This window comes from Kryptolebias marmoratus, linkage group LG2 (assembly GCF_001649575.2).
Source record: "Kryptolebias marmoratus isolate JLee-2015 linkage group LG2, ASM164957v2, whole genome shotgun sequence".
NCBI lineage: Eukaryota > Metazoa > Chordata > Actinopteri > Cyprinodontiformes > Rivulidae > Kryptolebias > Kryptolebias marmoratus.
Genome location: NC_051431.1, coordinates 6173556 through 6188180, shown reverse-complemented (window position 1 = coordinate 6188180; position 14625 = coordinate 6173556). Strand labels below are relative to the sequence as shown.

General features: G+C 36.6%; 1 protein-coding gene across 1 annotated transcript in view; it reads left to right on the top strand.

Moving 5' to 3' along the window:
- b3glcta (beta 3-glucosyltransferase a) overlaps nucleotides 1-14625 on the top strand; it is a 62203-nt gene that overhangs the window by 37678 nt on the left and 9900 nt on the right. The window contains exons 5-10 of the mRNA XM_017416339.3: nucleotides 2856-2932; nucleotides 3479-3590; nucleotides 7654-7790; nucleotides 7918-7981; nucleotides 8836-8967; nucleotides 12516-12585. Coding sequence (XP_017271828.1) covers nucleotides 2856-2932; nucleotides 3479-3590; nucleotides 7654-7790; nucleotides 7918-7981; nucleotides 8836-8967; nucleotides 12516-12585 — 592 coding nt within the window. The remainder of the gene's footprint in view (nucleotides 1-2855; nucleotides 2933-3478; nucleotides 3591-7653; nucleotides 7791-7917; nucleotides 7982-8835; nucleotides 8968-12515; nucleotides 12586-14625) is intronic.

Sequence of the window (14625 nt, the reverse complement as noted above, 5' to 3'; positions counted from 1 at the left end):
GTGTGTGAAGAACGCTGATGAGATATGAAATAGCCAGTAGCCAATTGAATAAGCTACCCTTTTGGATTTATATATCTGTAAATCTGACTCTCAGTGCCTCACCAACCATGAACCTCACCGCACGTCACTGGGAACTATGACTCCTTGAGTGGCAACCCGGAGTGGTGAACTTTATTACATGTTTGCGTTGATCCTCTAAAGTTTCACCAGCTTTAGGGAATCCTGTTTCTGAGATGCTATAGGAAGGTTAATGTCAGGATCCTGCAGAAGAGAATAGTTGAACCTCATGGAAAATGATGTGTTTTTATCTTTCAGTCTGCATGTGCATTGTAAAAAGAAAAAAGAAAAGACAAACTGATTTATCTAAGATAAATCAAGGTTACAGATGCTCAGAACTGGGTTGATATCTAGAGATTATCTAAGGACCCACAAGTTGTGTTTTGTAACCCACACTGTGGCCCTGATTTTACAGACCACTGCCCAAAAAGACTCAATAAGAGGCCTGAGAGAGAGAACTTTCCTGGTCAGTCATTATGTTTTCATGTTAAGTATGTTTTGCCTCTTGTCAACCAATAAGATCTCCATTTCGGCCATGTTTTCTGATGAGGAAGTTGTCACTTAGCATATCTGAGGAGGGCAGAGCACACTTCCAGGTCAGACAACTTTTTCTACATTAAATTTCATCAAGGCCAATTTAAATATAGTGTTATACAAGAGACTGAATGAATTTAAAATCCCAGTTTGGGGAACAAGGATGTTATAATTAGTTGATATCATGTATTCCCCAAAGTGAAACCAGGTAATTATCTGGCAGTGACAATGAGTACATCAGGATAACAAAGTCAGAGTGAAAACTGTGAGACAGCATAATAGTAGGCCAGAAACAAAGGGCAAAAATGAGAGAACAATTTAAAGGTTAAAATAAGAAAGTTACACTTAGAATAATGAAAAGATAAAATGCAAATCTTCTAACATGTTTCTTCGGCTAACCTTCATAAATTCAAGTTACTATAATCCATCAATGGCTTCAGTTTCACCTCCACGATACAAGCAGTTTATAGTTCTGTTTAGTCTTACAGCCTGTTACTGGATACTGGATACTATATATATATATATATATATATATATATATATAACCCACAGTTAATACAGTGTTTCTGTTTTATCATTAAATTACTGAAAAAAAAGGTTTTGTGATATCCACAGACCAAAACACAGAGATTTGTGTACTTCATGTCAGATCACCAACCATGTTTTGGCAGTAAGACTTCCTGCCTTCTATATTTACACAGTATTTTTGCCAGTTAGCCAGTGTTCATATCTGCAGAGAAATGCTGAGACCACATAGGAATGAGACGAAACTAAAACCTTTTATATAAGTTCTGGAAAACAGGATACTTTTATGTGGAGATCACCTGGAATTTTGCTTTACTCTGCAGAGACCGGTTGTTTAGATTTTTTTAACAATGCAATTTGCATGACAATTACAAAACTTTATAGGTTTGTGAAAACAAAACTGGTCAATATCTGTTTGACAGTAAAGTCACGCCATCCACATTTCTTTATTGATTTCAATTTACACTTAGTATGTCTCTTTCAGAAATACTTAACTAAAATCAATCGTACACATAATGAATGTACGCAGCCTTTCTTTAATTTTGAATGAACAATTGTAATAAAATCTCTCACAGACTCAGAGGTCTCCACACTGTCTTTGAGTTAAATTCATTTATTTTTTGACATTTTATAGCGATCCTAATTAAAGTGCTGTTAACAGCTAATCTATTAACTTAAAATATCCTGATAAATGATTGGAAACAAAGAGATTTGTGGCATGCAGTAGGCTTTTTTAATACTGTATGTCCACGTATAAGTTTCTCTGTATATACACTCCATGGATAAAGAATTTGGCCATGCATGACCATTACACCAACAGGGACTGTATTGGGGTTTCCCCCCTTTTGCAGCTTTACACATTCCAATATTCTTAGAAGACTTTACTCAGAATTTTGAAGTGCTTCTATGGGAATTGGTTCTCATTCATTTTGTAGAGCATTTATGAGGTCAGACACGGATGTTGGGCGAGAACGTCTGGCTCACAATCTCTGTCCAGTTCATCCCCAAGGTGGATGATGGGGTTGAGGTCAAGTCACTGTGCAGAGCAGCAAAGCCCTTCCACACTGAACTCATTAAACCATGTCTTTATAGTCCTTGCTTTGTGCACCAGGGCACAGTCATGCTGGAATAGAACAGGGCCATCCCCAAAGTGTTGACACAAAGTTGGAAGCAGATCATTGTCCAAAATATCTTCAGAAACAGTAGAAAGATGAGAGTTATGCAGAAACACTGCCAAACACAGTGTGGGCTGTTTCCAAGCAAAACATTTTCTCCTAAACAAATAGCTTCTATTTTTTATTTTCTGAAGCATACTTGTAGTCTGTGACCCTAAACTAACTAGATAAGGGCTCCTCTTTTTTGTACAGTTTATAGTCATCCTCTAATAAAACAAATGTTTTTGCTTTGTTTTTGTCATCATAAGTCATAGAGCTCACACACCCCCACAAGCTATGTGTCTATTTTGAATAGGCACTGCATTTACCAGTGGAATAGAAAACTATAGCTGCTGGACTGCAGAACTCTGAACATATAAAAATGCATCAGCTAAAATTGATACAGTCTTTGAGATATGTAATTAGAAAAGGTATGATCCATACCTGGCACATGAGCATTGATAAGTTATGGCTACTTTCTGTTAGCACCCTTTAATGCCTCGTTTCTGCAAATAATTCTAAAATTCTATAGTTATTTTACAGTTATTAAAACTTGATTGCCTTGACACTTTTGTGTATTTTCAGAACCCCCCCGTGGTTTTGCTTCTTCACAGTTTGTCAGATAATGAGGGTGATTGGAGCATCCTTCCTCTGCTGCCTCAGTAAGTATCCTTGAACTGCTGGGGTTTGATTATCATGTAGATGACCAAGTCTTTGCCTAATTCGTCATTATATTATTCTTTGACGGATTTTTGAAGGTTTTATTCAGGATTTGATGACAGTGTATGTTCTACATTTGTTGAGGAGTCATTACAAAGACAATAATTGTGATTGATTGCTTCACATTATGATAAATACCTTCTTAATGTGTGTCAGCTAGTGTGAAAATAAGCTCATTAAAGCAGTTAATCAGTGGTGCAAACAGCATGAAAATACATTAGCAACAGCTATCTGTATGCTTCTTAAGAATCCAATACATGCTCCTGATTGTTTTGGGTAATTGTCTTTTATAGCAAATATTCAATGCTTGAATCAATAAAATCACACCATGCCTTTAGTCTTTGGAGTCCAATTTTCCCTTTTTGGTTTATTTCTTTATTTTGTGATAGAATACTGTGACTGCCTTTTTTAGATTTGGTTGGTATATGTTAATGTTCTGCATGTTCTTGTTTAATTTTTATGCTTTATTTCTGAATGTGTGTCCTCAGCTTGTCCCATTCCTTTGAGAAGAACTCATCCTGGATTGTATTTCTCGAGGAGGAAACAAATGTAAACATTGTTACCCTTCTCCATGTCCTGGTAAAATTTAACAAGAGTAAAGTAAGCTTCCTTTCTTTTCTAAACCTTCATCTTGTTCCTTGTCTTATTGTGTAAATCATCAATGAGGCAAAGCTTCTTGTTTTGAACTCCAGCTTTTATTTGATCATCACCTCAATTAGAAGATGCAGTTTTCATGTTGGCTCCATATCCTCTGAGTCTGTCAGGCTTCACTCAGCTCCACCAGTTCAAACCACCGCCTGTCAGACATGTCACTGCTGTCTTCACTCTAATTACACTTTGTTTTTTTTAATTCATGTGACAATTGTCCTACTACATATATGGGTCGATAAAGTGGTTGTGATAAATGTGGAAGATATTTTGCAAGAAAGTAATAAACTATTGCTGGAACAAAACATATGTTTTATTAAATCTCAGCATGAAAACTCCCCCTTATAATAACTTGCTCATTTAGGAATCTTCATGCTAATCCAAATAACTGGGACATTCCTCTTTTTCATCTGGATGCTCAGCGGTTGTTTTTCTTGTGTTTGTTTTGTTGCTGTTGCTGGTTGTTCTTGTCAACAGGCTGTAACATGAGCAGAAATTACCTTATAATTACACTTTGATGTTAATCTGACAGGAATTAACAAACCATTATTTCTATCAGCAAAAGCAGAAGCTCGTTTAGGTTTGTTATTTTACTGTCATGCATAAACCCTTCATTGTATTTTATTTTCAAGGCAAAGACAGATTTTAATATTGTATGCATATTATTAATTTCATCCCGAGGAGGAGGGGAAGACAAAGAATGCAACATTCTGATGACTTGTTTCATTACAACGAGCCCTGAAGCAAAATATTCCCTCTCAAGTGTTACAGCTCACCGTGGTCAGCTTCAGTCTGAGTGGAGGAAGACAAACGAAGTTTTGGGTTTGGAATATTTTAAGAAGTGAATCATGTGCACAAGAATGTGTTGCTACTTTTAGTGAAATTAATTAGGCACTGAAACAAAGTGCAGACTCTTGTCTGAATCTGGATCTGGACTCAGACTGAAGGACTGGTCAATCCGGACCCAGCCCTCATGTTATATTTCACTGATTGCACTGAAATGCACTGATACGATGCAGTGAAGTGAATGATTACCATAGACATATTATGCTGGTAGACTAACTGTCCCCACCTTCTCACATTGTTGGGAATTGAAGGCAGCAGGAACCATTTTTACAGAAGCTGACATGATGTATTTTTCAAACTAGAGTCTGTACACAAGTGATATGGAGCTTTAGGTCCTGTGTACTCCTCCGCACAAAATCTTGGTGTTACATGTCCTCTCTTTTAAGCATGAAATAACTAATTACAACTAAACATGTTAGGAAAATGGATATTTGAACATACAGCAGCATAGTAAAAACAAAATTTTATAAGGGCCAATACACGAAAAAAAAAAGATCTGAGGTGTGATTTTATTTTGTAACACGGGCAATATCTCTGTCATTACCATGGAGGGAACTAGAGTTAAAACTGGTAGCAGAACCAACGAACAGGGTGCGAGGGAGCCAGGGTCCAAAGGCTTGATTGGAGAGTCAGAGCACATGACTGAAACAGAAGATAATTAGATCTTAACAGTTGAATTTTTAGCAATAAATGTACAGTGTAGGCTGCGGTTTTCAGGGTTTAAGTTTGGCTGTTGACCCAGAATGCAGGCAGACACAAGGACACTTTTATTAACAAAAATAAACGCTGTCGTGGCAGCAAAACCTCAGGGAGCACAAAGAGACACAGGGATAACCAGACAATGCATAACTACAACAATGCCCAACTGAGGAACAACAGGGAAACGCAGAAAACAAAGAGACAACTAACGAACTAAAATGACAATCACCCGGTGAGCAGACAACTAGGGACAGGTGAGAGTGGGTGGGGCAGGTGAGAACTGAAGAACACAGGGAAACACACCAACACTAAGAAAAAAAATAGATGAACACAGGGATAAAAACAAAAAACACACAGGAAAGACCACAAGAGGATACAAAAATATAAACAAAAATGCAGAACTAGATAGCAGTATTAGCAATAAATGCTAAGACTCTTCAAGTCACAATCTGTTTAAGTCTGTTTTTTCACTGCTGTGTAAAAAAAATGGAGGTCAGCACCATAACAGGTTGTGGCTTCAGCCTCGGTCTGTGTCCTTATCAGAGACTAAGGTAGCAGAGATGAAGGTGCTAAGGCACATCTTTAAATGTGGAAAGAGAAGAAATGTAGAAAACCAAGTTTTCAAAGCTGAGTGGAGTGAGAAATCTGCATTTATCTGGTGCTCATTATATTGGGGCTGCGGTACCTCGGCGGTCAGTGCTGCGGTCTTGTAATCCTGAGGCTGCAAGTGGAGCCAAGGTTGCATCAGGAAGGGCATTCAGCATAAAACAATGGCCGAATCTTTTGTTTGCTGTGCCAACCCCTGCAGAAGAGAGCAGGCAAAAGAAAAATAACAGCTTGTCCTCACCAAATCATTGGTGACAATTATTTTTCTCTGGAGTAAAAAGACTCATATCATGACCATTTGAAAATTAAGATATAGATCTGTTACTTTTTGCATAATTTGTGCCAAGTTATAGGCAGCCTATTGGAAGCCAAACACCCTACAGTATTTAGGTTACTCTATATTTTAACTCTTTCAGGGCATCTGTAACTTTTACCTCAATTATTTTAATGTTGCAATGTCGTGATGCCTTTAAGTTCAATTTATTTATTTTTTCTTGCATGAAAACAAATTTTTTTGAGTCATGAGATGTAATGAAGTTGATCAAGATCAGTTTAACATTTCTTACAAAACTACAGTATACATTAAATGTTAGTGTCAAAAGTTAGAGTATCTTATGGTTACCAGCAAACAACACGTTTTGCAATCAATTTTAATAAAAAGGATTTGCTTATTGCTAGTTGTTCTGGACCTTTGAACTTATTTAGAAATCAGATATGGACTTTTGAATATTAAGTTTGAGAACCTCTGTACTAAAGTATCAAATAGCATGTAAATATTAATTTATTGTAAGATATAGTTTAACAAAGACAAATATAAAGCAGTTAGCATTCACTTGTAAATAAACTTTTGTATATAAATTCATATTTAGTAAAAACATCTGCTTTCAGTATAAAAGTCATAGTTTGTAGTTTCCCTTATTGATAGAGTAAAATCCCTAAAGATTTAATCAGAATTTGTCAAATTAAACAAATTAGTTACCAAATACAAGGATATTTTATTTAAAAAAGATCAATATTCATAATAAACTTGTCTATGGCCAAAGTGTACAATATTTCACAAATGTTTGGGGTAGTAGCTGATGGGATTTCTTTATACAAAACATCTTCAGCTCAGATGTTTTCTTTGACAGTTTGCTCACGTCATGTGCTCCCACAGCTCTTTTATTGAGGTAGAGTCAGTCTTTTGACTTTGCCGAATCCACCTTGAACCATTCTGTAGTTCACCTGACTTCTGGGATGAAAGTTGGTCCACACTTGTTGTTTTGCCACACGATCTACTGTCACAGGATGTTCTGACATCTTGCTTTTGAATTCATTACCATTACACAAAATTTACTCATTTAAAACGCAGTGATGGTGATCTGTTATGATATTCAGATGGAATAAAACACCTCCAAAACATGACACTACCACCACCATGTTTTACACTTAGAAGATTATTATGCTTCTATACATCATGTAATGAACAAATCTATTGGACTTTTTGTGTTGTATATGTTTATCTGTGTTAACTATAGCTTTTTTCGGGACTTGTGTTACAGACATACTTGTGTGACATAGTTATGCAGATACAAATAAAATTTTGAAGATGATTCTTACTCCAGATATGTCAAACATTAGAAACTTAGTTGCTGGCATGTTGAAAGTTTGTTATATCAGAAATTCTCATTATTTCCCCTGCCAGTAGAAAACCTGCTCACTGGAAATAATTTCAAAGATTTTCTGACAAGTGCAGCATGAAGACTTCCTAATTAGAGCAGAAGCCCAAATGCTTCTTTTTATGAAATAGCAAAGTATGTTTATTTTAAAAGGTAATTTTTGTTTTGCTTAAATGTACTGAAACATCTCTCATACATGTTACCAGGAGTGGTTTCTCGGTAAACCACTGCACGATGAAGAGTCAACCATCATCCATCACTACGCCTTTGCAAAGAATCCCTCCAGCTTCAAATATCCAGACTTCGCTGCTGCTTGGGCTTTGAGCCTCCCTCTCGTTGTTCGGTGCGTACGAGAAGCAAATCTGTCAGTAAAACAAGTTAATAACGTCACATCTTACAGGGTTTAATATACAAGACAATATAAAGTGCATTTTGTTTCAAGATGTGTGGTTTGTTTTTTGTTTTTTTAGGCTTGCAAACAAAGTGAGAAATGAACCACTTAAATCTGACTTCACTATTGACCTGAAACACGAGGTAAGATACCTGCAGACCTGTTGTTTTTTTTACTGTTACTCTTTTTTCTTTAACTGTTTTGTTTTTTAGACTCAAGTCTAAGTCAGCCTACTACTGTATAATCTGTTTGCACAAAAAGAGCAAGGCATGAAAGCCATCCAACCTTGAAGTGAAATCTCATTACTTTGGAGAATTGTCATGGTGCTGTATTGAAGCTCTTATTTTTTATCACTGAAATTCAGTCAGAGAGGCATTGTGGGATTTTGTTGAGTACACACAGCATCAGACTTATCAAGCTTATTTTGAAAAAGGTGCTTCAGTTGGAGATAGCAAGAGTTATTTCCTAGCGAATTTCTATTGTGTATAAACTGAAAATAGAGGACACAACTACAAATATTGAGTTGCTAATAAAAAATTGTTTTTTTCTGTATGTTTGCCTTTCTATCCCTTAAGTGGCATTTCACATCGATGCCATTCCAGTTTGTTGTTAAGAGATTAGCACCAGTCAATAACTCTACAAAACATCAAATTCTGTTGGTTTGTTTTGAGCTGTCGTCACAGTCAAGACGGTTTGTGTCATTCTCATTAAATGCTCCTTTACGAGAGCATTTTCCCCGCAGAATGCTTGAGCCAAACTCTAAAAAATTAATTTTCTTTTCATTAGAAAGCCTTACAGCCATTCTCACCAGCTCTGGTTTTCCCTCCATCTTTTTCTTTATTGCATGTTTTATTTATTGCCACCATCACGTTTGCTGAGTTTATTTTCTTGCAATAATACACACTATCACGTTTTATTTTATAATTCACTTATGTCTGAAAGATTACATTCCATTTGAAGCTCATTAACCTGATTAGATCAATTTGTATCATCGCAGATTGCTTTGTATATCTGGGACAACGGGAAGGGCCCCCATCTCACTGCCGTTCCTCAATTGTGCACTGAGCCGAAGGACTCTCCTATCGCTCGGCATTGTGCAACCACTCTGAGCAAAGAGCCTCCAGTGTGTGTGAGTATCCACTCTGTGTGCAGATTAGTTTGATTGTCCTCAAATCCCAGGAAATGGAACAGAAGCAAAGTTAAATGACCTCATAAAATCAAGAGCAGTGTGCAGCTAGTTACAGGCAGCCATGTGATGATCTATTATGTTCAGCCTCCATGACCAATTTCAAGTCCAAGCAGCACCAACATTTCAGAGGGAAGTTCAACCTTGGTTTTATATGCTGTTCAGTAAAGCACAATCCATTAACCGAAAAAGACAGAAGTCTTGTTTTATTTTGCCAAATTAAATTTAGTTGTCCGCCCAGAAATTATCCTCTGTTGCTAAGCAACATCCACCTTCATTGTTCCCAGGTAGTTTTTTTTTATTTTTTCTAAAAGTGTTTAAGCCTGAGATTTTTTTATTAATAATTAATATTAATTAGGATAGGTTTAAAGAAACAGACTTTAGCTTATCTTCTTTTGTTTGATTTATTCTTAAAGAACCGAGGAAATTTCAATTAAAATGTAAATTTTTCTTTCCCACAGCAGGAGACAACTCCTGCTGTGGGAAAAATCAAGCTGTTCTTTTCTTAGTCTCATCTGCTTATTTTTTGAGCTTATGTGTCATTTACCATGTAAAATAAGCAACATCATAAATTTGTTTTTATCATTAAAACTTAAATCATCACCTAAACATTGCATAAATCTTTTGTTTCTAAAAAAATATTGATGCAGCATATTAGCTTGTTTCTTGTAGTGGTGGCGCACAGGTTGCCTTATTAATTATCATCATCAAAAGGGTGATTATGTTTTTTCCATCTGTGTATGTGTGTGTTTATTTATGTGTCTTGTTAGCAAAATAGCTGATGATCCGCTGTGCAGATTTTATTAAAACAAATTGAACGTAAAACTACAACTCATTAAATTTTGAAGTGAACTTTACTCAATATGGCCGACAGCTAAGCAGCTTTGGAAAACGCAAACATGGCTATAACTCTTATAAGTCAGTTTTACAGATACTGAGCTGAAATTTTATGTGGTAGCAGCTGAGAGTCATTGGGGGTCGCGGTGGCTCGGTGCCACAGTCTTATAATCCTGAGGTTGCAAGTTCGAGCCCAGGTTGTGGCAGGAAGGGCATAAAACAATTCCCAAATTGTTCTTGCGAGTTTGCTCACTTTGGCGACCACTGAAGAAGGGAGCAGACAAATTTACCTTTAGGAGCTTAGAGTCATTCATAACTGATTATCTATTGGAGTTACCCTAAATTCAGATGGTCATCACAGCTAATTGACATAAGCCAAAAAAATGGCTCTAACTTAGTCAGTTTTATATATATTGAGCTAAAATTTGGTTTGATAGTAGCTGAGATACGTCCTCAACACGTACTCCAAGACGTAACACAGGGGTAGGCAACCCTGGTCCTCGAGGGCCTTCATCCTGCATGTTTTACTTGTTTCTCTGCTCCAACACACCTGATTTGAATCAATGGATGATTAACAGGCTTCTGCAGAACATGAAGAAGTAATTTAACTACTGAATCAGGTGTGTTTGAGCAGAGAAACAAGTAAAACATGCAGGATAGTGGCTCTCCAGGACCAGGGTTGCCTACCCCTGAGCTAACAGATCTGGCGAGATCTCTCATGAGATTGTGTACAGCGTCACCCACAAGTGGCTTTAACGTTGTCCCTTCTCATCATAAGATGATCGTAGTCTAAAACTCCGGCATGAAAGTGGCGGGTGAGATGCATTCCTTCAAGGATATCTAGATCTTTAATTTACTACAACTGTTGAACATATTGTTATGCAAATTAGACAGAACTCTTGAAGACTTTTGTTCTGAAATTCAAGGAGTTTGTTGAATGTCTGATTGTGGACAGAAGGCTTCACTGTAAAGAGAGTATTTATCTTCTCATATGCATCTAGGATGCTGTGAACATGAGCAAAGAATGTTACTGTCAGTTCCAGTTTTTGGAGAGAAATTCAAGACAACCTTTAAGGCCATTCTTTATGCTGCATAGTTTCAGAAGCAGAGCTGGGAGTAAATGAACAAAAGATTTATTGACGATTCAGTGCTTTTAATCTTAAAAAGGGGTCTATTTAAAAATAAGTTTTAGATATGTACAGGTCATAGTTGTCCATTGTGGTTCACATCATGCATTAACATTCTCCAACCCCTCATAAAATAATTTGTGATGTTGTAAAGAAGTGTTTTATATGTATAGCTATAGTGAATGAACTGTAAATTTCTTGACTGGATGAGGCAAGTTATATTAGGAATGCAAGAACTGAGCTGAAGGTGTCCCTGTTCTAATTTTTCATCCTCCCCTTTGAAACAGTTTTGACAGGGAAAAAAAAGTTCCATCTAAACTACATTTGTTATTCAGATCACACATACTGCATGAGCAATTTTGGTCTCAAACCTGATTCATGTTTGTTGCTCCCTTCCTATTTATTGGCATCGCTGTCCTCGTAAAACAACATGTATTTTAAACAACTCGAGCAGCCAGCATAGAAACACTGACGTCACAAATTTAACAACTATTTTGGGAGAAGTTTCCGTTCAGAACAGAAGGTGGCATTTCATAATTGGACTTTTTTTCACAACAGTTGCGTGGCAAATTGCCAACTGGGGCCAGAACCGCATCTGGCTTCAGTGCCAACAAAAGAATCAAGAGTCTCAAGAGGCAGATTCCAGGAGGCGAAGGACAACATTGAACGCAGGAACGGCAGTAAAACATGTCCTTTGTACTTTAGGCAATAACCCAGCACAGTAAAACCCACAGTTAGAATGTTGCCTTAGCCTTCATGAGCATCTGAGGTCTTCCAACGCATCTTCACTGATGAGCTCAGTCTTACAATATTTTTTTTCTTCTTTTGTCTGCATTACAGTTGTTTAATGTGAGCAAAGCCAGATGCTGTGAATGGTCAGTGTTTGCAGATGCTGGGATATTAGAGTAAATATGTGGGCATTTAACAATATGTGGCCAATTATGCAGCTGTGAATGCCTTGGCAAATCTTTCTGAATGTACCTTTATACGTATTCATTGTCTGTTTTAAGATGTTTAGGATCATTATTTTGTCGTAGACCCTTTTTTGCATTCTCAGCTTAGTAACAATTTGATGTTTCTGTTCGGAAGTGAATCCATTTATGCAGCCTGTAGTTTGTTTCCATACCATTAAGCACAAACATATGACAAGACTGTGCTAAAAGATATCTTAGAGGTTAGGCAGTCCAAGGTTTTGAATTATTTGTATTTTTCTCATTGTAGTAGTGTAGAAAGCAAAGTAATAATGCATCATAAGTTTTAAAGTTCATTTCCAACTTGTTACCTTTTGAGATCTAATGAATTCTGAATTGTTAAAATATGCTGTGCGGTCATCAGCTTTGGTCTGAATTAAGTTATAAAGGCAGAGACAGAGTTAAAAATAACTCCCACCGATTACTCTGACATTTAACATTATCTGAAATTCAAATATTTTTTCTGTATGATATAGATTCTGTGTGGGGGTTTCTTTTTATTTGTTTGTTTGTTTTTTATAGATCTGGTTTATTCATTCTTTGATTTTTGTCTCAGGGGGTGCCTGTGAAAAAAGAAGATTTATTTGTTGCTGTGAAAACATGTAGGAAGTTTCACAGTGAAAGAGGTGAGTCACTCTCCCACTCCCACAATTGCTCAATTTCCCTGTAGACACATTTTTGTCCTGCTGCTTTGGGTAATGGATTTATTTTACCTTTGACATTCAAAACTGCATAAGTGCCTCTCCTTATTATACTAAAATCTTTGACTAAATTATTCCATGCTGATGTCTAAAATGATTTAATAGTGTTGAAAGAAAAAAAAATACTGTGAAGTACGTAATTCTGTGCTTTACTTAAAGCTGTAAATGTACAGCAGCAGCACACACAGGCCAATATTAAGCTTTTCACAGCAGGTCTGCTGCTGCTCTTTTAACTTGATGAAAATGCTGTAGGTTAAGTCAATAGATCAAATGGCAGATTAATTATAGAGGGATCAGATTAATTGTGTGCTACATTTAAAGGGGGGTCACAAGTGTAATTAAACTAATTACCTTTAATTACTGTTTTATCTTCAAAGCTGCTGTTACTACACTCAAATACAAGCAAAATAACAAAAAAGATTAGTGGATTTATATATCAAAGATTAGTTTACATCTACAAAGCAAGGGACATGAAAGAGTTTTACATTTTATGTAAAATAGCATTAGTTTTATGGTAAAATACTGTGTTTGAGGTTATGAGTATTTCCTGTCCTTCTAATGGGTGCTGAAGACCACCCAGTGCTTCTCTCTCTGAGGCTGTTCATATTTACGCTTTGTAATCCATTTGTAATCCATTTTGGGTTGTCTGATTGCAAGTGATTAGCTCTGACTGATAGAATTCACATTCTGCAGTAACTGCGTACCCAAAAATATTTTGTGATCAGATTCATCCGCTCTGTATGCAGATACACACACAGTCACGGCATGCAGAGGGCTGTCAGTGAGCAAAAAATACACCTGTTCCTGTAATAATACCAACACATTCAGACATCAAAACTATATTGATATTAACACTGTTCAGAGTCATTTGAGTCACATTTTGTAGTTAACTCTTAATGAGCTTAGTTGATGAGAGAAATAAAGAAGCACACAGTGATTAGTGACTTCACAGAGCTTAGTGTTGGAGCAAAGACTGGAGATTTTAACTTGTGAAAATCCACCACAGTGAAGCACAGTGTGCTGACAACTGACAGCGGTTTTATACAACTTTACTGTGGACGTAACATCAGCATAGTGTTTAATTAGGTAAATATAATGTAGCATAATACTACTAATACTGTTGTTCTGTGGCCACAGTCAATCCAACCAGCTCTAAAACAATCAGTAACACTAACAACATTGCACCTTAGTGTTTGCTTTAATTAAAAAAGCTCTTGACTAAACAGACCTTTTTATTAAGAGGGATTCTATTAAACCGTTGGTTAAAACTTTTAGCTGAAAAAAAAATTAAACAAAACAAACAAAAAAATTCATATCTTCAGAATATTTCCAAGGATGGTTGTTTGATTACCTTTAATCAGCTGGCAGCAAAGTGGCCTTTTTTACTGCTCAGACTGTTATTCTGTCCATTTTCAAACTTTTGTCATATATAAAGTGCACTGGACTATAAGGCACATCGTCGTGCACCTCCCAATTTTTGTAACTTCCTGCAGCTCCATTCAAAATGGACGATTTTGGTGCTCTTGCAGAGCTGGTTCGCCTGTATCAGCATTTAAATGATCCCTCTATGAGAGATCATAAAGATAATCAAATGGTTCAAAAGTCATGGAAGAATACCGCACCGACGTATGCATCAAGTATAAACGCCTACACCGCTTGCCGTGGGCGGAGCCGTGCGCGATTATAACTGAGCTGTAATGCTGCAAGCGCTGCAGCTTTGTAGTTTACTAAAACATTACGACTTCTTACATATATAAGGCGCTCCGGATTATAAAGCACACCGTCTTTTTTTGAGAAAATTGAAGGCTTTTAAGTGTGCCTTATAGTCTGGAAAATACGGTAAATGAAAATGTTGTGATCTATAGTATTTCTTTAAAACAGTTGTAAAACTAATCAAGTGTTCAGAATCAAGCTTATATGCATTTTCAGCATTTTTTCCACATAAATATTATATCTGCCCATAAC